Here is a 22118-nt window from a genome sequence, read left to right on the forward strand (position 1 = left end):
TGATGTATGAAATTGTTAAAGACATAGAACCTACGTATTGCATTGAATGTATCCTTCTTTATTGTAAATTTTTGGGCCTGTGCAGATTAATGGTATCACTTTCATGTAAGTATTCAGGCAGCTTAATATCCAAAAAGATGCACATCTGCAGTGGGAAGATTCTTTAACTCTTTTCTGTCTGGAATCTGGATGTTTTACTTGTTAACTAGTAGGCTGGCTATTGATAGTCCTAGTGATTGATGGAGCTGTATGGCTGCTGACCGTTTTGCACACCTCTTTACTCCGATTCCCAAATTTCAACACCTTTTTTTCATATGTCTGAAACTCTTTCCTCTTCTCTCTTCCATCACAATCCTTGATATCCAGCATAAAAAATTACTGTTATGGCACTTAACGTATGAATACACCTGGTCACCAATAACATTCTGAAGCAGTACGAGAGACATTTCATGCAGCAACACCATCTTGCAATCCTTTTTTCTTAAAACTTACCGTACCAGGATGTCTGTAAAGAAAGTTCTGTAAAATCTAAGAGCACTTCAACTGTTTACTAATTTAAAATTGTGGGGTTCCTGTCTTGTTTTTTCTTTTACTTGTTTGTTTCCTTTCCTCTCTCTAGATTTATTTTTCTTGTCCCATTTTTTTGGGACCCTTCTGTTCTTATTCTCTTCATTTGAAATCATGCTATTTCTTGACTCCTTCCCCTTCCATCTTAAAACTAGAGTAGCTATGCGTTTTCCCCTGTTTTTTATTCTCTCTTCCCAATGTTTCCCTCACCCTCTCTACTGCAGCTTGGGAAAGCTGTGAGGAGCAGAGAATGCACTAGAATGTTCTGCATGTGTGTGGGGGAAGACCTCATGAATATGAACCAATAAAGTGTTTTATTTGCAATAAAAAGAAATAGAAATGTAAAGCTTAGATTCTGCAGTATTTGTTGGCCTTTAAGCATGAGGTTCTCAGGCTAAAGTTAACACTAATAATGAAACATAAATCCTCTCTATACCCTGAGCATAGTCGTATTTAATTGGTTTTGAAAACTGCTGTCTCATTTAGCAAGTGTATGTATATTAGGAATATTAGCTATTTGTATTACATTTAATCTGACAACTAGCAGTGGTGATGTGATGTGATTTTTGAAGTTCATGTCCTTTTAAGTGAATTGGTGGATTTTCTTTTGTTTAACTTTCATGAGGTTTTTTACTATTAGTAAGCTATGTTCAGTGCAGTAGTTATTTGAATTAATCATGGAGATCTGGAGTGATACAGAAATAGGAAAAAGCAAATATGCTATGGTCCATAAAGAAGAAAAAGTGATTCTGGCAATTGCCATCTGGTAGATCTGACATCAGTGCCTAGTAAAATGTTAAGGGAATCTGTAAGAGCCCAGAGGATAATGACCTATGAATACTGAACAGTAATTACATTTAAAAAAAACCCAATTTGTATCAGAACTTCTTTAATTTTGGGAGGGGGAAACTAAATAATGTAATTTGTGGAGAAAGGGAATGCCATAGAGATAGTAGAAACTGAGACCCAGTAAAACGTTGCCACAGTATCTCATACTTGGATATGAACATCGTCAAATGGATTTAAAACAAGCTGAAAGGGTAGTGACAAACCAGTGTGTGGAGTTAAGATACTATAAGGAATAGTGTAAGGCTTGGTTTTATTTAGCATCTTTATTAATAGATTTGGAGGAAAGTGTATATAAAGTGTTAAACTTTTAGCTCATACTGTTTGGAAAATGCACTTAATTCGAGTGAGGACAGAGAAATAATACAAAGAGTCCTAAAAAGAATGCCAAGTGTGGGCAGGAATTGAAAGCAAATGCATGATTAGATTAATGGGAAATTTCTTTTATCTATTACAATGTAGATCTATCATTAGTATTTTTCTCTCCTTTCTGAACTTTTAAACAAAACTATTTGTATTTTATAGAAACCATATTTATCCAACATGATTATTCCTGTAGGTCTTATGTTTGATTTTATATTAAGTAAATATTTCACATTCTGAAATATAACTAACTTCTTCAACATGGTTGTAGGTATTAACCTCATAGACATTAGGTGTCATTGCACTACAATATTACCTAGTTAGTAATTGGCTCTTCAAATGTTCTTCTAAATTATATGCTTAGGGTGAAACTTTGTATTCTAAATTGCATCCCAAAGTAAATATTCCCTGTCAAGTTATAACCCCTTTAAAATAGAGGTATAAGACTGTATTGTTGACAAATCTAATGCTTTTAAATTAGAAAATGAAATGGTTCATGTTGCTGCTGACTAGCAGAAGGAAATGCTATTTTAACTGGTTCTGCAGCAGACTACACACTAATTTTGATGAAAAAATTGGCTGTTTTCCTGCCACTTTGTTAAAATGGTGGGCACTGGGGGGATGGGGGGAGAGGAAATCTTTTGCCAGACACCTATTAGCCAGAGGCAGATCTGAAAGATGAGGAAACAGTGGCACTGAACAGGAAAGCTCATAGCTTTCTTGAGCAGCCGCAGCAGCAGCAGAGTGGAACTGATTTGGTTCTAGGGTTGCTACCTACTTTGTTTAGAATAGGTCTGGTTGACATGTTAGTAAAAAGTACTGGCAGCTAGTTTACACCCTTGTTCCACCATTGCTAGCTCTGATAAAGCTACATCTGTAATGGAGAAACATGAGAGAGTTTCCTAAAATTGACATGAAAGATGAGGCCAGGGTTCTGTACAGCAGTAGTGAAAACTGACCAGACTGGTTTAGCTTTCACTATGCTGTATCTTGGGAAAGCCGTGAGTAGCAACAACAAAAGCACTAGAATCGTTGGCATGCATGTACTGGAACACCTCATGAATGTGAAGCAAGACAGTGTTTTATTTGCATTAAAAAGGAATAGAAATTTACAGTTTAGATTCTGGAGTGTTTGTTGGCATTGTTTTCTTCATCCTCCACTTGCTTGTGAAACTCTGTTACTTCATGATAACAGTAGCAGGTGCATGAGTTCTTCTTTAAGTAGTGTCAGTGTGGGTGCTCCATTTCAGGTGTTCATGCTTCCCCTAGGCCTTTTAATTGCAGATTTTTGGTAGCAGTGCCTGTACAGTCTGTGCATGTGCACTAAGCATTCTTGAACTCTGCACTAAGGATATGAAGGGCTTCATGGGCGAACCGCCTTTGGTTCCTTCTCAGCCGCCTTCAGCCTGAGTCAGAGCCTTTAGCGTGCCTGCTTCTACCGAACACCTTAGTGATGTTAGATAGATAGTGTATAGTTATAAATAGTTCCTTTTAATTTTGTTTTTTCCAGTTTGCTGGGTCACTTAGGACTCTATTTCTGGGGTATGTTGGGATCTCCAGGCTTTAAACATTGTCTTTCCTGCTAGGAACCTATCGCAGTTAGTGATGGACACTCTGTGTCTGAAGTGTTTGGGGGTACCTATATTCCCTCAAAGTGCGAGATCTGCACTTCATTTAAAAGCAGATCTTGTAAGAACAAGGAGATAAAGTTCAGGCTCCTCATGATGGAGCAAGTATTGAAACTGGCTTCAGACCAGGGCTCCGAGACACCCCCTCTACATGTTGCCCTGCCTGCCTCTGGATCTCGGTCTCCCAAATCTTCAAAGGGTAAGGTTGCTGATACTCTGTTTATCTCTGGATCCAGGTCACTGAGAGTTTCAAGGGGTAAGATTTCTCATACCTTGGTAATCTCAAGGTCATGGTCATCAAAGACTGTAAGGGAGAAGATGATGGCTACCTCAGCCACTTTGAGATCCCAGTCATTGAAAGCCTCAGGGGAGGCATCTGGATTTGTGTCTACAGTATCAAGAACCTTGTGCTCCAGGTTGATGGGTACTAATGATAAAAGCAAGAGTGTTTAAATCTCCTTCAAAGAGGCCTCAGTCACTGGAGACCTTAGTCTCCAAAAGGAGTGCTATTGAGGCTTCAAGAGTTTCTGGTACCTTGAAGATATCTAAGGCTACTTCTAAGACTCCAGTCGGTATTAAAAGACTGTTACCAAAGGCCTCCCCTGCATCTCGTAGTCATGTCCATGCTAGGAGATCAGCACCATTAGACTCTTTACAACCTACTCTGGTGCCCTGGACTGCTAAAGCCGAATCTGTACCTGGGCATGCTTAGTTCTTGATGCAGGATTGCCAGATACTTACCGTGGTACCAACATTGACATCCAACGTTCCTTCAGTGCCATAAGAGTTTGGGTACTCGAGACCTTTTTGTCTCTAATGAACTAGAGACTCCACTGCTTACTGGTACGGTGCACCACCTTCTCGGTATCGAGATCTTCTGTGTCACCTGCTACTACTTATATTTCATTGAGACCCTCTAATTCTCCAACCTCTACCATCCCTGGAGAACAGTTATCTCCTTTAGAACATGTGCAGGAGGACTTTGACTCAGACTCACTGTTCTCATACTCACCTCTGTATGCTGAAAGAAGGGAGGACAGACATCCTCCACCTTCAGTGACCAATGGTGGCTACCTCCTATGCCCTGTGGTCATCTGCAGTGGCCTTATTGGGACCCCTGGGCCCTATATTGTCAACAGTTTATAAGGACCCCAAGTGTCTACCACAGGGACCATAGACAGTCCCGTTCTCCTGTGCCTTCATTCCCTTCTCACCAGACAGAGGCAGTAGAGGACTTCTTTGAGGAGCAGGAGGCCAGGCCTGATGAGGTGACACCTCACACAAATATCCCACCATCATCACCTGATAAGGCTGTTATGTCCCCACAACTCTCCATGGCAGATATTGGACAGTTCCAAGAGCTGATGAAGTGAATTGTGGATACTCTACACATTCCTTTTGAGGAAGTCCAGGACTCCTGTTATAAACTCCTGGACATTTTACATACCTCTGCTTCAACACAAGTGGCACTTCCAATTAATGTGGCTCTTCTAGAGCCAGCCAAGACAATCTGGCAAGCTCCTGTCATGGCACCCTGTAGGTGTGCTGACAAGTACTATGTCCCGTCCAAGGATTCAGAATATTTATTTATACACCTGACACTGAATTCCTTGGTTTTGAATGCAGTGTAACAAATGTGGGAGGCAGGACAACACCAAGGCTACCCAATGCAATAAGGACCAGAAGCATCTTGATCTTTTCAGTTGCAGGGGAGTAGCTCTTGCTGCATTACAATTCAGGATAGTGAATCATCAAGCACTCATGTCAAAATTTGACTACCTGAATTATAACAAATTTGACACCTTTATTGAACATTTACCAGAGGAGCACCATGAGCAATTTAAAGTCATCATACCAAAGGTCAACCTTTAGTAAGAACATCATTGCAGTCCTCCTTGGATGCAGCAGATATTGCAGCCTGATACACTTCCAGTCATTATAGTGATATGAGAAGCCTCTTGGTTACGATTGTTGGGCTTCCCTAGGGTACGGTTGAGGATCTTCCTTTTAATGACCACAAATTGTTTTTGGAGCCTGGATGACTCTCTTCATAACTTGAAGGACTCAAGGACTAATCTTAAGATCCCTCAGGATCTCTGCACCTGCAAGCAAAGTTTAGCAGGTCTCAGATGGCTGATACCTTGTGGAAGACACCTCAGGCAGGAAAAATACTTGAAAGAGTGACCCTGAGGCTTTATTGGACTGGGGTCAGGAATATGGCACTTCATACCCCAAATACAAGTAGTTGAGCCCAAGAAAGGTCTCGTTAGTGCCTTTCCTGTGGTGGGGGCTCCGTTTGAAAGGATTTAATAGGCCTGTTGGAAAAGAGCGTGGCAGGACACCAATATATCTTGGTGGTCATGGGCTATGCCAGGGGTGGCCAAGCTGTGGCTCGAGAGCTGCATCTGACTCTTTTACGATTAAAGTGTGGCTCACAAAGCCCCAACATGCACCCTTCCCCCCATTCTCTGCCTACCAAATTGGGGTGGGGAGTTCTGGACTTCTGCCATGCAGTGGGGAGGTGGGGGCTAGAGGTTTCTGCCCAGCAGGGGGTGGGGGTCTCAGGGCTTCAGTACAAAGGGGCACACCTGTTGGGGCTTCAGCCCTACAGTGGGGGGATGGGGCTAGAGGCTTCTGCCAGGCTTCACACCTGCTGGGCTTCCCCCTGTGGCAGGGTGGTGGTGAGGCTTGGGGCTTCTGCCTGCTATGCCCCGAGCCCCACCATCACTCCACAGGCTTAAGCCCATGGTCCCAGCAGGTACGTCCTGGCTCTTGAACTTCTGAAAAATTGTTGTATGTGGCTCAGAGGGTTGGTAAGTTTGACCACCCCTGAGCTATGTGATGTATTACATGAGTTGATACTCCTCCAGTCCATAAGATGGCAGTCATTGCCACGGAGCTTATGAAAGTATTTGCCTGAGTAGGGATCCCTAAAGAAATAATCATGGACCAAGGGACCAATTTTATGTCTCAGTTAATGAGGGAGATGTGCAGCTTACTAAAAAAGAGAGCCGTAAGAACATCTGTCTACCCAATCTCAGTCTGACAGGTTGGTGGAACATTTTAATAAAACCTTGAAAGGGATGTTAAAAAAGTTTGTGGCTGCCTACCCTCATTACTGGGACCAGCTTCTACTGTTACCCTGGGTTTCTCGACCCAGTAACTTTTAATCTCTGCGAGTCAGTATTAGGAAATAAACCAAAGGAAATGCAGTACCTCTGCCTGCTATATGGCTGGCACAGACAAGTCAAAACCAAGTGCTCTTAACTGAAAGCTTTACTTTATTGGTCTCCAGCAATTCCCTTTGGAATTACCTTTACCGGAAGTCTCCACATATTAGTCTTAAGCACATACAAATACAGTAGGTGGTTAGAATACACCAAACTTGATAGTTACCCCACACGTCTTCGGCAGTCTTCGGGTGAATCAGTCACAGATTTCTGCATGGCTAATCCTTCCGTCTGTGCCTGGAGATCTTTTCAATATGTCCATGAAGCAATCCGCCTGACTTAAACTTGCTACCTCCCTCTTAAACCCCAGAAGTTACAGAGACGTCAATCAAGAAAATGTTATAGCTGACCAAACAAATCAATTACTGGACAGAAGCAGGAGTTAGAGACATGTCGCTATAAAAGGTATTGTTAAGCAAGCAGCCTTAAGCTGTTAGTCTAATAGTCAAATTTCCCTATACCGACAATTCTAAAATATATCCAGACTTCATGTTTTTCACAGACATTCACCCTGGCATATTCAGAGAGAAAGAATGCAGAGCCAAGTCCACTTCACATGTTCATTGTCGGACACCCCCTCCACCCCATTTGCCTAGTTTATGGCTACACAGGCCTAAAAATGACTAAAAGCAGCAAGCTGAATATTTGGTAGTCCAGCCCAATAATTGGCAGTAGGTTGGGCATCTGGCTGGTTGCTAAAATTCCCCTGTACACTACCTTTCCTCCTTTTCTCTGTCTGGGAAATTCCCCAAACCTCTATGGGGTTTTCCCCATTTGAGTTGCTGTATGGGAGATGACTCCTAGGGATATTAGACCTTATCCGCAAAATGTAGAAGACTGGATTTGAGAACCACCAGCTCAGTTCAGTAAGTGCTACAACTAAGAAAATCTAACAAGACTGGGTGAGTTCACAAATGAGAACTTATTGAAGACACAAACAAGAGCAGACCTATAATTAAGGGGTCCATATCCAAGAATTCCAGCGAGGGACCAAGTTTTGTTTTTGTTACCTACCTCTGAATCCAGCCTGTTGCCTCAGCATCAAGGTCCCTTTGAGACCATAGATAACAAATTTTGCCAGCAGGGGAAGAGAAAAGGTACTCAAATATATCATGTTGACCTTCTGAAAGTGTGGAAAGAACAGGAGGGACTCCTTGTTGCTCTGTTCCTGCCTGAACTTGGCCCTCAGGCTACAGTGGATTCTAATCTGGAGATGGTGCCAATTGGAGAAGAAGGTGACACAAACATAAGCAGCAGATGCACAAATTCATCAGTAGCTTCCCTTCCGTGTTTTCAGCAAACCCAGATTGGACCCATCTGGTGTTCCACTGCATAGAAACCAGATCTGGACTAAAAGTTTGGAAGACCATGTGACCATTACCCAATAAAATGTGGAAGATGGTCTGGCAAGAACTGCAGAACATGTTGACTCGGGGGGTCATTGAGGAGTGTCACAGCAAGTAGCAAAATCTGATCGTACCTGTGCCTGACCTAGATGGTTCTGCATTGACTTTTGAAAAGTGAACACAGTTCAATGCCTATCCCAGGCCTTGGGTTGATGAATTGACTCATGCCAAGAAGCCTCAATATTCAAAAAAGAAGCCAACTGCTGTCACAGTTACTTAATCTCAGTCTCCCGTGTTGTCCAGATGCCAGTTTTGATGGCTTAGTTGAGCGTCTGAACCACCTACATCACAGGGATTTCATGTTATGCAATTTCACCCTCTTCCCCCTTTCGGACACTGCCTCTCCCAATTTCAGCCTCCATGAAAGAGCATAATGGGTTTTGGATGTCAAAGCATCTGGTTACTCTATTTCTCCTCCATCCTTTCTCAGGAACCCCTCTCACAATCAGATGCTGAGACAGGAGGTTGCATCTCTCCTATGCTTAGGGACCCCAGAACTGGTTCCTGTCCAGCATAGGGGAAAGGGGTTCTGTTCCAAAGGAGTGTGGGGTGGAGACCATTATTAGATCTCGGATATCGCAACAACTATGTGAAACAGCAGAAATTCAGGATGGTGACCCTGGCATCTATAATTCTTGAGATTGGTTTACGACTCTCGACCTTCAAGACACCTATTTTCATGTCTTGATTCTTCACCCTTTCACAAGCAACTTCTTTTGCTTCCTACTCAACCACAACCACAGTCAGTACCACATGCTCCTTTCACCCTCTCCTGTGTCCTAAAAAAGATGGGGTTTGTATCTAAGTCTTCTGGGGATAATAATCTTTCCTTATCGCAATGATTGGTTGCTCAGGGGCTGGTTTTATCATGAGATGTTGTTGACTGTACAAATGACAGTAGTGCTATTCCACAGTTTAGGCCACCAACTCACTCTTGAAGTCTGCTTTGACACCAGTTCCATGGATAGATTTTATAGGAGCTTCTCGGGATGCAGTGACAGCCAGGGCTTACCTTCTAATGGACAGATTTAAGCCCTAAACAACCTTGTATCAAGGATTCAGCTTAGTCCTCAAAGCTTAACAAGAAGTTGTCTCCAACTATTAGGGCACATGGCAGCTTGCTTTTTTATAACTTAACACTCCAGATGGCATCTTTAGTGCCTCCAGAGATGCCCCAGGACTATTCCATATACAGTTCAAGCAAAGTGTGACTAAGCAGGTGTCCCCCATTGGGTTCTACAGTCACTCAATTGATGGAAAAATCCCTCCAAGGTCTCTGCAGGAGTTCTATTTATTCAAGATCCTTCTACTGTTGTCATAACATCAGATGCATCCCTCTGGGGATGGAGAGTGCCTTGACAAATTAACCTGAGACACCATAATAGGACATCCAGTAAATCACTTCTGCATACTGATGCGAAAGTGGCCCAGTTCCCATGGAGATTCTGGGGGCTACTCTTCAGGGAACACATTGGCCCCTAGCAGGTGACTTTTCTGTGGTGTGTTACAGGTGGGGATCCTCCCCCCAGAGACTGGACAGTGGACATCAATGTTTTGGGGGCTTTTTGGTAACCATTTGTTGCTTAAATCGAGCTTTGCTAACTTTAATTGACGAAATGCAAATATAAATTGCATTTTGTTTAGCTCTTTTCAAAAATTAGAAATTAAAAGCTTATGTGTTGTTAGTGTTTTTTCCTTCCTAATCTCTTTTATTCTAGTGTCAGATAGAGGACATTTACTTCTTTTTTATTTAATTTAATCATACACTGGAAAATTCCCAACCTGGATTACAAATCAAGATGAGAAACTGACCCTTGGAAAACTGACTTATAAACAGAGTGCCTGAAATAACTATATAATCAGAATTTTGCTGCTGCTGATGCACTAAAGCTGACTGAGTCATTCTTTTTTATAGATGGTAGAGACCTTCTGAATTCTAATAAAGATGATTCATCTCTCGGTGTTTTTTGTAGTTTAGGCTTGTCCTGATCTAAACTTGTAAAATGCCTTTTCAGCAACACTGTTGGGAAGTTTTTATTTTTAAAATATTTTTAGCCTAATACCAGAGTTTAAAAGCTGGGCATAAGCAAGCATGCTTTTGGATTTTGCTGTTCCAGCATGATTTGGTTAGCCAGTTTGAAAGGGGCCAAACAGAGCTCCAACAACTGGATCTAAAACATTGCCCATTCCACACTGGCTGTTCAAACTACCAAAAGTCATTTTGACTACAGCCAAACTTACTCTGTTGGCATAGTTTTTAAACTTCATGTTAAGGCTAGTATAGACATGGCCTTTGTGTTAATGAAAGGTGACTGATAAAAGATCCTGGAGAAAGAGAAAATCTTTTTATCACCAGAACAGAAGCAACACAGCAGCATCAGTATAGTTTACTACTGCTCCCTGGCGATATTCTTCTTTCCTGACCTGAAGAATTCTGAGGGCGAGTGAGTAGTTTGGTTGTGCTACTGAGATTACAGCAGTGGGTACTGATTTGATGATGATCCTTGTGATGTGGATGTTTGTGTATTATTGAGATGCTCTCATAGGTCAGTGGACAGCTTTTGGTAATTACTTCTGATTACTGCTTAGCTTGTCAGTGTTTGAACTAACGATGTAAAGGCGAAAGTCTTCATATTCACCCTTTACCAGTCACATGAGAAATTGCCCCCTAGTCTTTGTTTGCACATGTGTTACTCTGAAGGCAGGGTTTTAATTTCTATTAAATTTTGCATTTCAGTGACACTTCAATACAGCCCAGGGTCACAAAGAACTTTATCAATGCTAATTAACTCTTACAGCTAAGGATAAGATTTTGTCGTGGGCAATAAACAAAAATTCACGGGAGCTTGCGACCTGTCTGTGACTTTTACAAAAAATAATTGTTGGGGGGTGGGGGGCGGACTGATAGAGCCCCGCCACCATGGAGGATGGCACAGCTCTAGCTCCAGCACCTGGCTGAAGGGGCAGGGTTGGGGCGGTGCGGCGCACAGCTTTGCCCCCACCAAAGCCACGGGTGGAGAGGGTGGGGTGAGGGAGGTGCACTCTGTCCTGGCTGCAGCCGCTGGGGGTCACACAGCCCCGCCTCCAGCTGCTGCTATCTGAAGCCAAAGAAGTCATGGAGGTCAAGTGAAGTCATGGAATCCACGACCTCCCTGACTTCTTTGACTAAATCATATCCTTACTTCTAACACACTGTGAGAGAAGAGAAGTATTAACGTCCCCATTTTTCAGATGGGTAAACTGAGGTAGAGAGAGTGACTTTCCAAAGTCTCACTTAGGCAATGACTGAACTTGTTATTGAACTCAGAGTCATAACTTCCAGGTCCCTGCTCTGACTACTAGATGGCCTCTTCCAAACACTTTCCCTGTGAGAAACTTAGGTGATAGCTTATTTTCTGAATTTCTTTAAGCTACCAATCATCCTTTGTACACTCCTCCCTAAAACTAACACCAAGCAATTAATTTTGCTCCTCCTTCTCTCTAATCCTTCTTTTTTTACCAGGATACAAAATACATAAAAATGGCAGAGTAGGTTATAATAGTGAGGAAGTGGAACTATAGGTGAAAGAAAGCACAAAGTCAAATTTAGTAAAAAAATATTAAATGAATCAAACTGTACCATAGAACCTCTATGGATAGAATTTCCATGCTTGAATAATAGGAATATAGCAGTAGGAATATACTACCGGCCACCTGACCAGGATGGTGATAGTGACTGTGAAATGTTCTGAGAGATTAGAGAAACTACAAGAATAGAAAACTCAATAATAATGGGGGATTTCAACTATCCCATATAGACTGGGAACATGTCACCTCAGGATGGGATGCAGAAACAAAGGTTTTTGACACCACATATGACTGCTTCTTGGAGCAGCTAGTTGTGGGACCCACAAGCGGAGAAACAAATCCTGATTTAGGCCTAAGTGGAGCACAGGATCTGGTCCAAGAGGTGAATATAGCTGAAGAGTTAGCGACCATAATATAACTAAATTTAACATCCTTGTCGAGAGGGGGGGGGGGGGGGAGACAAAGAAGCCCACCAGAGTAGCACTTTACTTCAGAAAGAGGAACTACACAAAATGAGAAGGCTAGTTAAATGAAAATTAAAAGGTACAGTTTCAAAAGTGAAACTTTTAAAACACACAATAATAGAGGCTCAAATTAAATGTATGCCCCAAATTAAAAAACATAGTAAGAGGACCAAAAATGTGCCACTGTGGCTAAACAAAGGAGTAAAAGAAGCAGCTGGAGGCAAAAAGGCATCCTTTAAAAATTGGAAGTTCCTACTGAGGAAAATAGGAACATAAACTCTGGCAAGTCAAGTGTAAAAGTATAATTAGGCAGGCCAACAATAATTTGAAGAGCAAATAGCCAAAGACTCAAAAACTAACAGCAAAAGAATTTTTAAGTACATCAGACTGGAGGATAACTAATCTGACACCATTTTTTTAAAAAAAGCTCCAGAAGCGACCCTGGCAATTACAGCTGGTAAGCCTAACTTCAGTACCAGGCAAACTGGTTGAATCTGTAGTAAAGAACAGAATTATCAGACACACAGATGAATATGATTTTTTGGGGAAGAGTCAACCTGGCTTTTGTAAAGGGAAATTATGCCCAACTAATCTTGGAATTCTTTGAGGGGGTCAGCAAACATGGACAAGGAGGATCCAGTGGATATAGTGTACTTGGACTTTCAGGAAGCCTTTGAGAAGGTCATCACAGGCTCTTAAGCAAAGTCATAGGATCAGAGGGAAGGTCCTCTCATGGATCAGTGACTGGTTAAAAGATAGGAAATAAAGGTAGGAATAAATGGTCAGTTTTCAGAACGGAGAGAGGTAAATAGTGGTGTCCCCCAGGGATCTGTACTGGGACCATTGCTGTTCAACATATTCATAAATGATCTGGGAAAAGGGGTAAACAGTGAGGTGGTAAAATTTGCAGATGATATAAAATTATTCAAGTTAGTTAAGTCCAAAGCTGATTGCGAAGAGTTACAAAGGGATCTCACCAAACTGGGTAAATGGGTAACGAAATGGCAGAATGAAATTCAATGGTGATAAATGCAAAGTAATGCGTATTGGAAAATGTCCTAACTATATGTAAAAAAGAATGGGGTCTAAATGATCTGTTTCCACTCAAGAAAGAGATCTTGGAGTCATTGTGGATAGCTCTGAAAACATCAGCTCAGTGTGCAATGGCGGTCAAAAAAGCTAACAATGTTAAGAACCATTAGAAAAGGGATAGATAATAAGACAGAAAATATCATAATGCCTTTATATAAATCCATGGTACTCCCACAACTTGAATATTATGTTCAGTTCTGCTAACCCCATCTCAAGAAAGATATATTACAATTGGAAAAGGTACGGAGAAGGGCAACAAAAATGATTAGGGGTATGGAACAGCTTTCATATGAGGAGAGGTTAAAAAGACTGGGACTTTTCCGCTTGGAAAAGAGATGACTGAGGGGGGATATGACAGAGCACTATAAAATCATGAATGATGTGGAGAAAGTGAATAAGGAAGTGTTATTTACTCCTTCACACAATACAAGAACCAGAGGTCACCCAGTGAAATTAATAGGCAGGTTTACAACAATCTAAAATAAGTACTTCTTCACATGATGCACTCAACCTGTGGAACTTGTTCCCAGGAAATGTTGTGAAGGCCAAAACTATAATGGGGTTCAAAAAAGAACTAGATAAATTAATGGAGAATAGGTCTATCAATGGCTATTAACCAAGATGATCAGGGATACAACCGTGTGCTTTTGAGTATCACCTAGCCTCTGACTTCTGGAAACTGGGAGTGGACAAAGGGATGGATCAGTCGATGTTCTATTCATTCCCTCTGAAGCACCTGGCATTGGCCGCTGTTGGAAGACAGAATACAGGGCTAGATAGACCATTGGTCTGACTCAGTGGCTATTTGTGTGTGTGTGTGTGTGTGTGTGTGTGTTTGAAGCAGGTTCTCCTGGGGCATTTGGGTGACTCCTTCCATGTCTACTTGTCTAGTGGAGTGTCCTTGTTTAATGAAGGCAGTTTTAAGTATATAGCTACATATCCTGGATTTTCCTCTTTAGAGGAAATTCTGTGGTACCTGAGTGTCTGGCTTGGTGTCTCTTGAGTGGTTGCTAGTTCTGTGGAGGTAAGTGTGGTGACCCATGAGTTTTTTGTATTTGTGTGTGTGTGTGTGTGTGTGTGTGTATACACACACACAATGCAGAATTCCATTGTTGAAGCTGATCGTGGTGTCCAGCAGATTGATGATGATGTAGGAGAGTTTTAGAGAGTGTTTGATGGATGGGTGGTGGCTGTTGAAGTTCTGCTAGAAATCTATGCAAAACTTGAGATCATGTATCCAGAGGATGAAAATATCAGTGTATCTCAGGTGTATTGTTGGTTTTGTGCTGCATTTTTTGTAGAAATTCTTTCTTGAGGTGGCCCATGAAAAGACTGGCATATTGGGGAGCTATCCTAGTACTCATGGTTGTTCCACTGGTGTGGACAAAGTGTTTGTTTGTTGTGATGTGTGAGAATGAAATTGAAGTTTGGTGATGTTTTGGATGGGTTTCCTAGTGTTGTACATTATCTTGTCTGTATTTGACGCAGGCAGTGATGCCATCATGGTGAGGAATATTGGTGATTAAGGAGGTGGCAAGGATGGTTTCTGGAGGCGGCTGATAATGTTGCAGAGTTTCTGAAGACAGTCCTTAGAGTATTGGACAAAATGGTCCCTTTATGTGGTGAGTGATTTGTGGATGGTTTCTGTCAGTTCTGATATTCCTTCAGCAAGATTGCAGTAGCCAGATATGGTGGGTCTGCCTGAGTTCCCTTGTTTGTGTATATTGAGAAGCATATAGAAGGTCCCTGGGGTCGATTTTTGGTGGATGAGGTTGTAGAGTTTTTCTTAGCGTTATTTGAGGAAGGATTTGATGATATCCTTAAATTCCTGTGTTAGTTGTGGTGTGGGGTCTTCTTTGAGTTCTTTGTAGTAGATCGTGTCCGAGAGTTGTTTGTTGGCCTTGTTGGTGTAGATCTCATGATTAAAGACTAGGGTGGCATCTTCTTTGTCTGCTAGTTCAATCACTATGTGGTGGTTGGATTTCAGGGCGTGTATGGCTGTCCTCCTGGTGGTAGACAGATTGTGGTGCATGTGATGTTTGTTGAGAATTTTAGTTGATTTTTTTAAATGGTGGGGATATAGTAGTTGTGAAAGAATTCCTTAAGGCTGATTAGCGGAAGAATTCTTCTAGTTCTCCACATATTAGTATGTTATCAGGGTCAGTGGTGGGGTTGAAATTCGGTCCCGTTTAGAGTAGATACTTTAGTTCTGATTAGGGGTAGTCTTGATAAGTTGATGATGTTGGTGTATCATGTAATATCCATGTGGTGGATCTTGGTGTTGTGGTTTCTCCCAGAGGTGGTGGTCTGTTGATAGTGAAGTTCGTTCCACTTTTTGTTTTTGTGTTGTATGGCTGTCATCAGGCTTTTTTTATAGTTGTTCTGGGTTTCCTGCAGGATCTCCAGGTAGGTTTCCTGAATTTTTTTTTCTTCCAGTGTGTGGGAACACATGGTGATACCTTGTTTGAGGTGGTCCCTTCTGGAGTATGTAAGCTAAGGTGCAGGAGAGATGGTTCCTCAGTTTTTCTGAGATCCTTCTGCAGAACTGCTTAGCACATTTGGAATTGTATGCATGGTCAGAGGGTTATAGTTGGTGAGTCCAGTGGGGATGGTGTGTGTTTGTTGCATCTGCTTAGGTAGTAGATGTTGCTGGGTTCCTTCTTAATATTGTGAAGTTTCCATTTTAAGTGGCAAAATTTGATATCTTCCATTGTTGTTTGCAATGTTGTTTTAGCTGTGTTGGTCTCAGGATATGAGAGGGGAAAAACTGTCCCACTGACTGCACATGCCTACTTGTCACCTACCACCCCTCCCTAGAGCTCATACAGGGTATCCTCAAACAATTACAACCCATACTTGATGGGGACCACATCCTGAAATAAATATTTCATGAACTCCCTCTTCTGGCCTTCAAATAACCCCCCAGCCTCACCAAGCTCATAATCAGAAGCAAGCTCCCCACAGACCAGGACACCAAAGCATCACCAGACCCTGCCAGAATAACAGAGGCAAAACCTGAAGACATAACTCCACAGCAACAATGATCAATACTCCTCACAACACACCTTTCTTCAAGATCCATGAGTCCCACACATGCCTCTCCCAACATGTGATGTACCTTGTCCAGTGCACCAAATGCCCCAACTATGAATGAAACCCGACAATCACTACTCTCTGGAATAAACTTGGACAGAAAAATGATAAAAGACAAAAAATGCGTATCACTCATGGGCAAGCACTTTTCACAAAGCAATCTCTCCGTATCTGATCTCAGTACTCCTCCTCTGAGGAAGCCTGCACAATACCTTCAAAAGAGAAACCTGGGAACTTAAATTCATAACTCTGCTGGACACCAAAAATCATGGACTTAAAAGAGATTCTGGTTTTATGGCTCACTTCATTCCAAGTAGTCTCCTTCAGCATGTGTGAATCTTTTATGCATAACAATCTGTCCCACCTTATATTTAGGTTGGACACTGGTTACCTTCTCCAGACCTGAGGAAAGAGCTCTGTGAAGCTTGAAAACTTGTCCCTTCTACCAACAGAAGTTGGTCCAATAAAAGATACTACCACTTCTGATTTTTCTCATCTTCAGGTTGCTTTACAGACATTAGCAAATTAATCCACACAATACACTGGTGTTATTCCTCCTAAGGCATATGTGGAAGCTGAGATAAAATGAAGTTGTTTTGTCTATTATTTGTATTGCCATAGCACCAAGAGGCCCCAATGAGGGATTGATTTCCCCATTGTGCTAGGCACTATACCAGATTGAGTTACTTGCTCAAAATTACAGGTGGACTGAGTCTGAACTGGGATTTAGATTCTGATGTTCTCTGTTCCCAGTTCTGTGCTTAGACCATATCTTGTTTTTAGAAATAATACTTATGAAGTGTTAAAAGCAGATGTAAATACCACTTCCATGAAAAATATAGCATGCTGAATCTTATATTTCAGGACGCATGTGTTAGTTGCCTTTTTTCTTAGCTGTACCAAGCAGGTTGAATATAAACTGTGATGCACAAGGGAAAAACAACCTTCAGAATTAATTTTTTTCCTTGTCTATGCTGTAGTTTCATAATTTTTAAAAATTCTTTTTGTTTAAAGTAGATAAATTGCCAAACTGGGAAGATGATGGCTGGGGAGCCTGGGATGAAGCAGAAACACAAGAACCTGTAAGTCTATATGTATTCACTTTTATCACTAAGACTTGTCTTCTCTCAAAGAATCTTTTCTGTTGGTTAACTTTGTTGAGTAGCTTTCGTGTGACCAGGAAAGCACTTGACTAATGAAACTAAATGCTGCTGTTTGTGTCCATAATTTTCTTTTATAACTTGAGTTTTTAAAGTTAGATTATACATTACCCTCTGTGATAGTGGCTTGCATGCTCAGGTAGTTTGGCCCTCTTGTGCCCTCAAGTACTTCTGTTGCACTGCTTGGGAGAAAAACTGCAGACTTCTCTGTGCCCTAGACCTGTATGAAGACTGACTGTTCCACGTTCACCTTTCTCTGTCCTCCTTGAGAGAACAAACTAAAAATATGTCTTAGAGGGTGAGAAACTAACTTTCCCAAATGCAATATTCAAATCCCAGTTAATTTTAGTTTGATTAGAAGTGTTGTAGAGGACTAGGAAAGTGAGGTCAGACACAAGTTTACATAAATTAGAACCAAAAGTTTTTTTTTTAAATTGAAACAAGGTCTAAAGGCATCATGTCCTTGCATCACTGGGAAAGGTGAGATGTGATGGCAATCTGGATGAGTCTCTGTTCCTTCTTCTCTTGTTCCACCCCTGGTCCACCCCCAAAAATACTAAGTATAAACTGTCTAGGGTCCACCCAGGCCTTCCTCATTATGTGGTTTGGACTGGCCTACATCCATGTGCAAAGAACTATATCAGGAATAAGCACCAAACCATCTGCTGAGATTTCAGTTTTTCCAAAGACGCAGCCTTGTTGTAGAAAAGTAGGCAGTTGCCTAATCTGCAGAAAAATGCTCATGTCTCAGAAATCAACATTGGGTTGGGAGATGAACACCTCCTCCAAAAAACTTGAAATGCTATCTTAGAAATTAAGCTAGCCCTTTTTTGTGGGATACACCACAATGAATGCTTCTAGCCCTAAACTGCTGGCATATCTCCTAGAGAGCTCTGACTGTTTTTAGTCTGCAACCTTATTTCCAATGTAAAGAGACTGGAGCTAATATCCCAGACTTTCTTACCAACAAGGTAAGGGAGCTGGGCTGATCATAAGGAATGTATCAACATCCCACTCCCAACCATGTATGCAAAACTTCTTAGTTCCCATTTAATGTCTTTTTTGACAAAAGTCCACTGCTATGTCTAGCACCTCTAGACCTGATATGGTAAAAGCTTTGAGCATGACAGCATGGTTACAGGGACGTCTTTCAAAGCAGTCTCGTCTTGCATCCCTTTAATGAGAAATCAGAAGCTCATATCCACAATTATAGTCTTCGGTATACTGCAGTTTGTGATATCTTTTACATCTTTACATTTAGGGCTTGTTCTCAGTTTGGTGTAATTGATTAGTGTTTTCTCTTTGACTTGTATCAGACATTTCAGACATAATAAATGTTTATGCCATGATAGAACTAAATTTAATTTGAAAAGATTTTAGCATGATTTGCTTGGTCAATGAAGATGGTAAGTCCTGTCTAAAAATAACCAGCAAAAGCTAGTATTGATTTAGTCCCGATCAAGGTTAGAACTAGTGTTTTAAATAAATGTTTTTAACAGTTTAGTCCTGTGAACTCTGGCCAGTCTGTCAAGATATGTTTGAAACCAGTTTAACTTGAAATGCTTTCAAATTGTTCTTTGCCATGGTTCAAATCTCAACATAGACTGGGCTTCCAGCCCTCTGTAGCTAATTTCCCCACTGATGTCTGTATATGTTTGTTGCAAATGGCATTGTAATATTTATTATTTCTTCAAATTATAGACTTTTCTGCAAAGAAAACGCTCATTCTTCTAGATAGCAACTCCCTTTCAGTGTTTCTGGCCAGGCAAATAAACAAAACTTCTTGCATTTATTACATTACTTTTGAGTTGCTAATGATTCCAGGTTACACTCTTCCAGAAGGAAGTTCCATTAACCAACAATCAATCAGGTCAATTTGCCACCAGCAGTTCACTCCTGGGGGTTGCAGCTATGTCAGCTAACTCAGTTATTTCTGGGATGGATATTGCTGAGTAGGCAATGAAATTCCAGTGAAACCTAGAAAGGGAAAATGAACAGAGGGTAGTGGGAGAGGAAAGGAACTGAACTGGTCAGAGATGACTTGATGGGGTGCATTCTCCATCTCTTCCTCCCTTGGAATTGCAGTTCTAGCCTCTTCCTTCAAAAGTTCTCTCTATTCACTGGCTTGCCCTCATGGCTTCAGTGCTCTGCTAGTAGCTTCCCCTCAAATCCTACCTCACCCTCCATAATAAATGGGGGGCTGATGACTAACAGTAATCCTCCCACCCCTGTGACTTTCTAGTAGCTTATCAGCATTGCCACTGTCTAGATTCTCCTTGTAAAGGGGGAGTGAAGGCGTAATAAGATTCTCTTCCACTGCTGTTGATCATTGTTGTAGCTACTGGCCCTCAACTTCCAGATAGTATCTCATGTCTGGGTATATCTAAACTGCAAAGAAAACCCATGGCACTGAGTCTCAGAACCTGGGTCAGTTGACTCAGGCTCATGGGGTTTGGACTGCAGGGCAAAAAATAGCAGTGTAGAGGTTTGGGCTCAGGCTGGAGCCTGGGCTCCGAGACCTTCCTCTCTCTCTGGGTGTCAGAGCCTGGGCTCCAGTCCAAGCATGAATGTCTCTACTGCTATTTTTTTGCCCTGCAGCCCAAACCCCATGAGTCTGTGTCAATTGCCCCGGGCTCTGAGACTCAGTGCCTTAGGTATTTTGTGACAGTGAAAGAAAACTCTGTGACATGCAGCTGCAGCCAGGAAGTGGCCCTACCTAAGGGAGAAAGAGGGGAAAGGGATAAAATAAAAAGTTTCTCAACCTGTGATATGTGTACTCCTGGGGGTATGTGAGACACAGGCAGGGGGTACGCAGCAAAAAACCCAGTGAAGGGAGGTGCAGGGCAGCAGCAGCCGACTTCTGGGGCAGCCAGGCGTCAGCCGCCCACTTCCCGCCCAGTCCCAGCTGGGAGGCAGGCAGCAGCCGCCGGCTTCTGGGGGAGGTGGGCGGCAGCTGCCGGCTTCCCGCCCGATCCCACCTCCTAGCTGGGACATGAGGTGGCAGCCGCCCGTGTCCCGCCCAGTCCCAGCTCCCAGGTGGGAGCCCGGCGGCAGCCTCCTGCACCCTGTGAGCTGGGCTCACAGCTGGGAGGCTGCCACCTGTGTCCCAGCTCTGAGCCGAGAGACAGTCTCCTGCGTCCTGGCTTGAAGATGGGCAGCAGCTGTCTGCCTACATCCCCAAGTCCCAGCCTGCGCGGAAACCTCCTCCGGCCCAGCTCGGAGTAGGTGGCAGTCGCCCACCTCCCAGGCTGGCAGCCAGGCAGCAGCCGCCTGCAACTTGCCTAGGTGGTAGCTCCCCTCCCTGACCCAAAACCCAGTGCCCAGAAAGCCAGGCCGAGAGCCCAGCAGCTTGCCTAGTCCTGGGAGCTGGGCTCTACCTGCAGGCTTACTTGTCAATTTCACTGCTCTAGTTGAGCAGTGAAATTGACAGCTATGACAGCCCCAGATTTTACCAGTATAAAAATCTTAAGAGGGGCCCACACAGTGTGATTTGCCCCAGGCCTGCACCCCCCTAGGGATGGCCATGGGGAACGCTGCTATCCACTCTGGTGGGCCACTAGTGCCTGCTTGTACCTCACAAGTTCCCGCCTGTGTGAGGAGACCACCACCTGACCCTGCCATCAGACCATAGTGATTGGCTGGCATTGACCTTTGCTCCTATATGGAGGAAGGGGAGGAGCAAGGAGGGGAGAAACAGCTGTGGGTTTTGTGATCTGCCACAGCCACACATCATTGCAGAACTCTCCTGCTTAATGAGAAATACAGTCGTCCAGTGGTAAAGGGGGAAAAAGATTGTATTTCTCAGAGTGGAAAATTGAGTATTGGGGTACATATTAAAATTTTCAGAAGTTAGGGGGTACTTGCTACTTAAAAGGTTGGGAAACACTGAAATAAAATACTTTCCAAAATGTGTGTGTATGTGTGTTTATAACGAGGGAGGGAGGGAAAACAGGAGACAAAACCCAACTATAAAACTAGAATTCTCTTCTTCTGTTGTGCAGAACCTGAATTTGAAAAGTTTTATGGGGTTGAAAATAACCTTAACCACATTAATTTTCTTTGGTTTTCTGTACAAAGGGTTAATTTTACGCATGATAAACTTTCCTTGTCATTCAAACCATGCTTTGTTCTCAGAGGATTAGTCAAAGTTCTTGTCTTGGGTGTATTAAAAAGTTTTGTGACCTTGCAAGGGCTTGAAAAACGATTACAACTTGTTACTGTTTAGTCACTCTGTGTTTGTGTGCGCGCGCACGGGGTGGGGGTGGGGTAGAGTACCTGGATAAATAGTATTTTCAATCCTAATTCTGCAACTAACTACAGGCAATCCCTTACTGAAATTGATGATTCTTTGTAGGTGGACCCCTGCACTTGTCTGCAGTGTAAATTTCAGGATCAGAGCCTTATTCTATAGTTCTAGAGGTGCAATGGACCTGTTCCTCTTGTCTAGTCAAGGATGATGATGGGCAGCAAAGGGAGAAACCTCTTTCCCTCATCTTAAATTCCCTTTTTTCCATATTTCTCAGTATAGAGAAGTTCTAGAGAACTTGCATGGTATGCATATGCAATACTGATCAAATGGGTCATTGATTGATTTGTATGTATTTTGTATAAATATACAGAGAGTGAAATCATTCATATTTGTCAACCTGTCCACTGTCACTCCCTAAACTGTAGAGGAATTTACTAGCACCATTACAGTATG

General features: G+C 42.4%; 1 protein-coding gene across 5 annotated transcripts in view; it reads left to right on the plus strand.

Moving 5' to 3' along the window:
• Positions 1-22118, plus strand: part of RAB3GAP2 (RAB3 GTPase activating non-catalytic protein subunit 2) — an 83793-nt gene that overhangs the window by 9669 nt on the left and 52006 nt on the right. For 3 of the 5 annotated variants that reach the window (XM_067564932.1, XM_067564929.1, XM_067564931.1), the window contains one exon: positions 17274-17338. In XM_067564932.1, coding sequence (XP_067421033.1) covers positions 17274-17338 — 65 coding nt within the window. Of the gene's footprint in view, positions 1-17270; positions 17339-22118 lie in introns of all 5 variants that reach the window. The other 2 variants (XM_067564928.1, XM_067564930.1) reach the window with 1 other exon arrangement.

Source organism: Emydura macquarii, unplaced genomic scaffold (genome assembly GCF_026122565.2).
Source record: "Emydura macquarii macquarii isolate MOO-44397 ecotype Brisbane River unplaced genomic scaffold, CSIRO-AGI_Emac_v2 contig_2676, whole genome shotgun sequence".
Lineage (NCBI taxonomy): Eukaryota > Metazoa > Chordata > Testudines > Chelidae > Emydura > Emydura macquarii.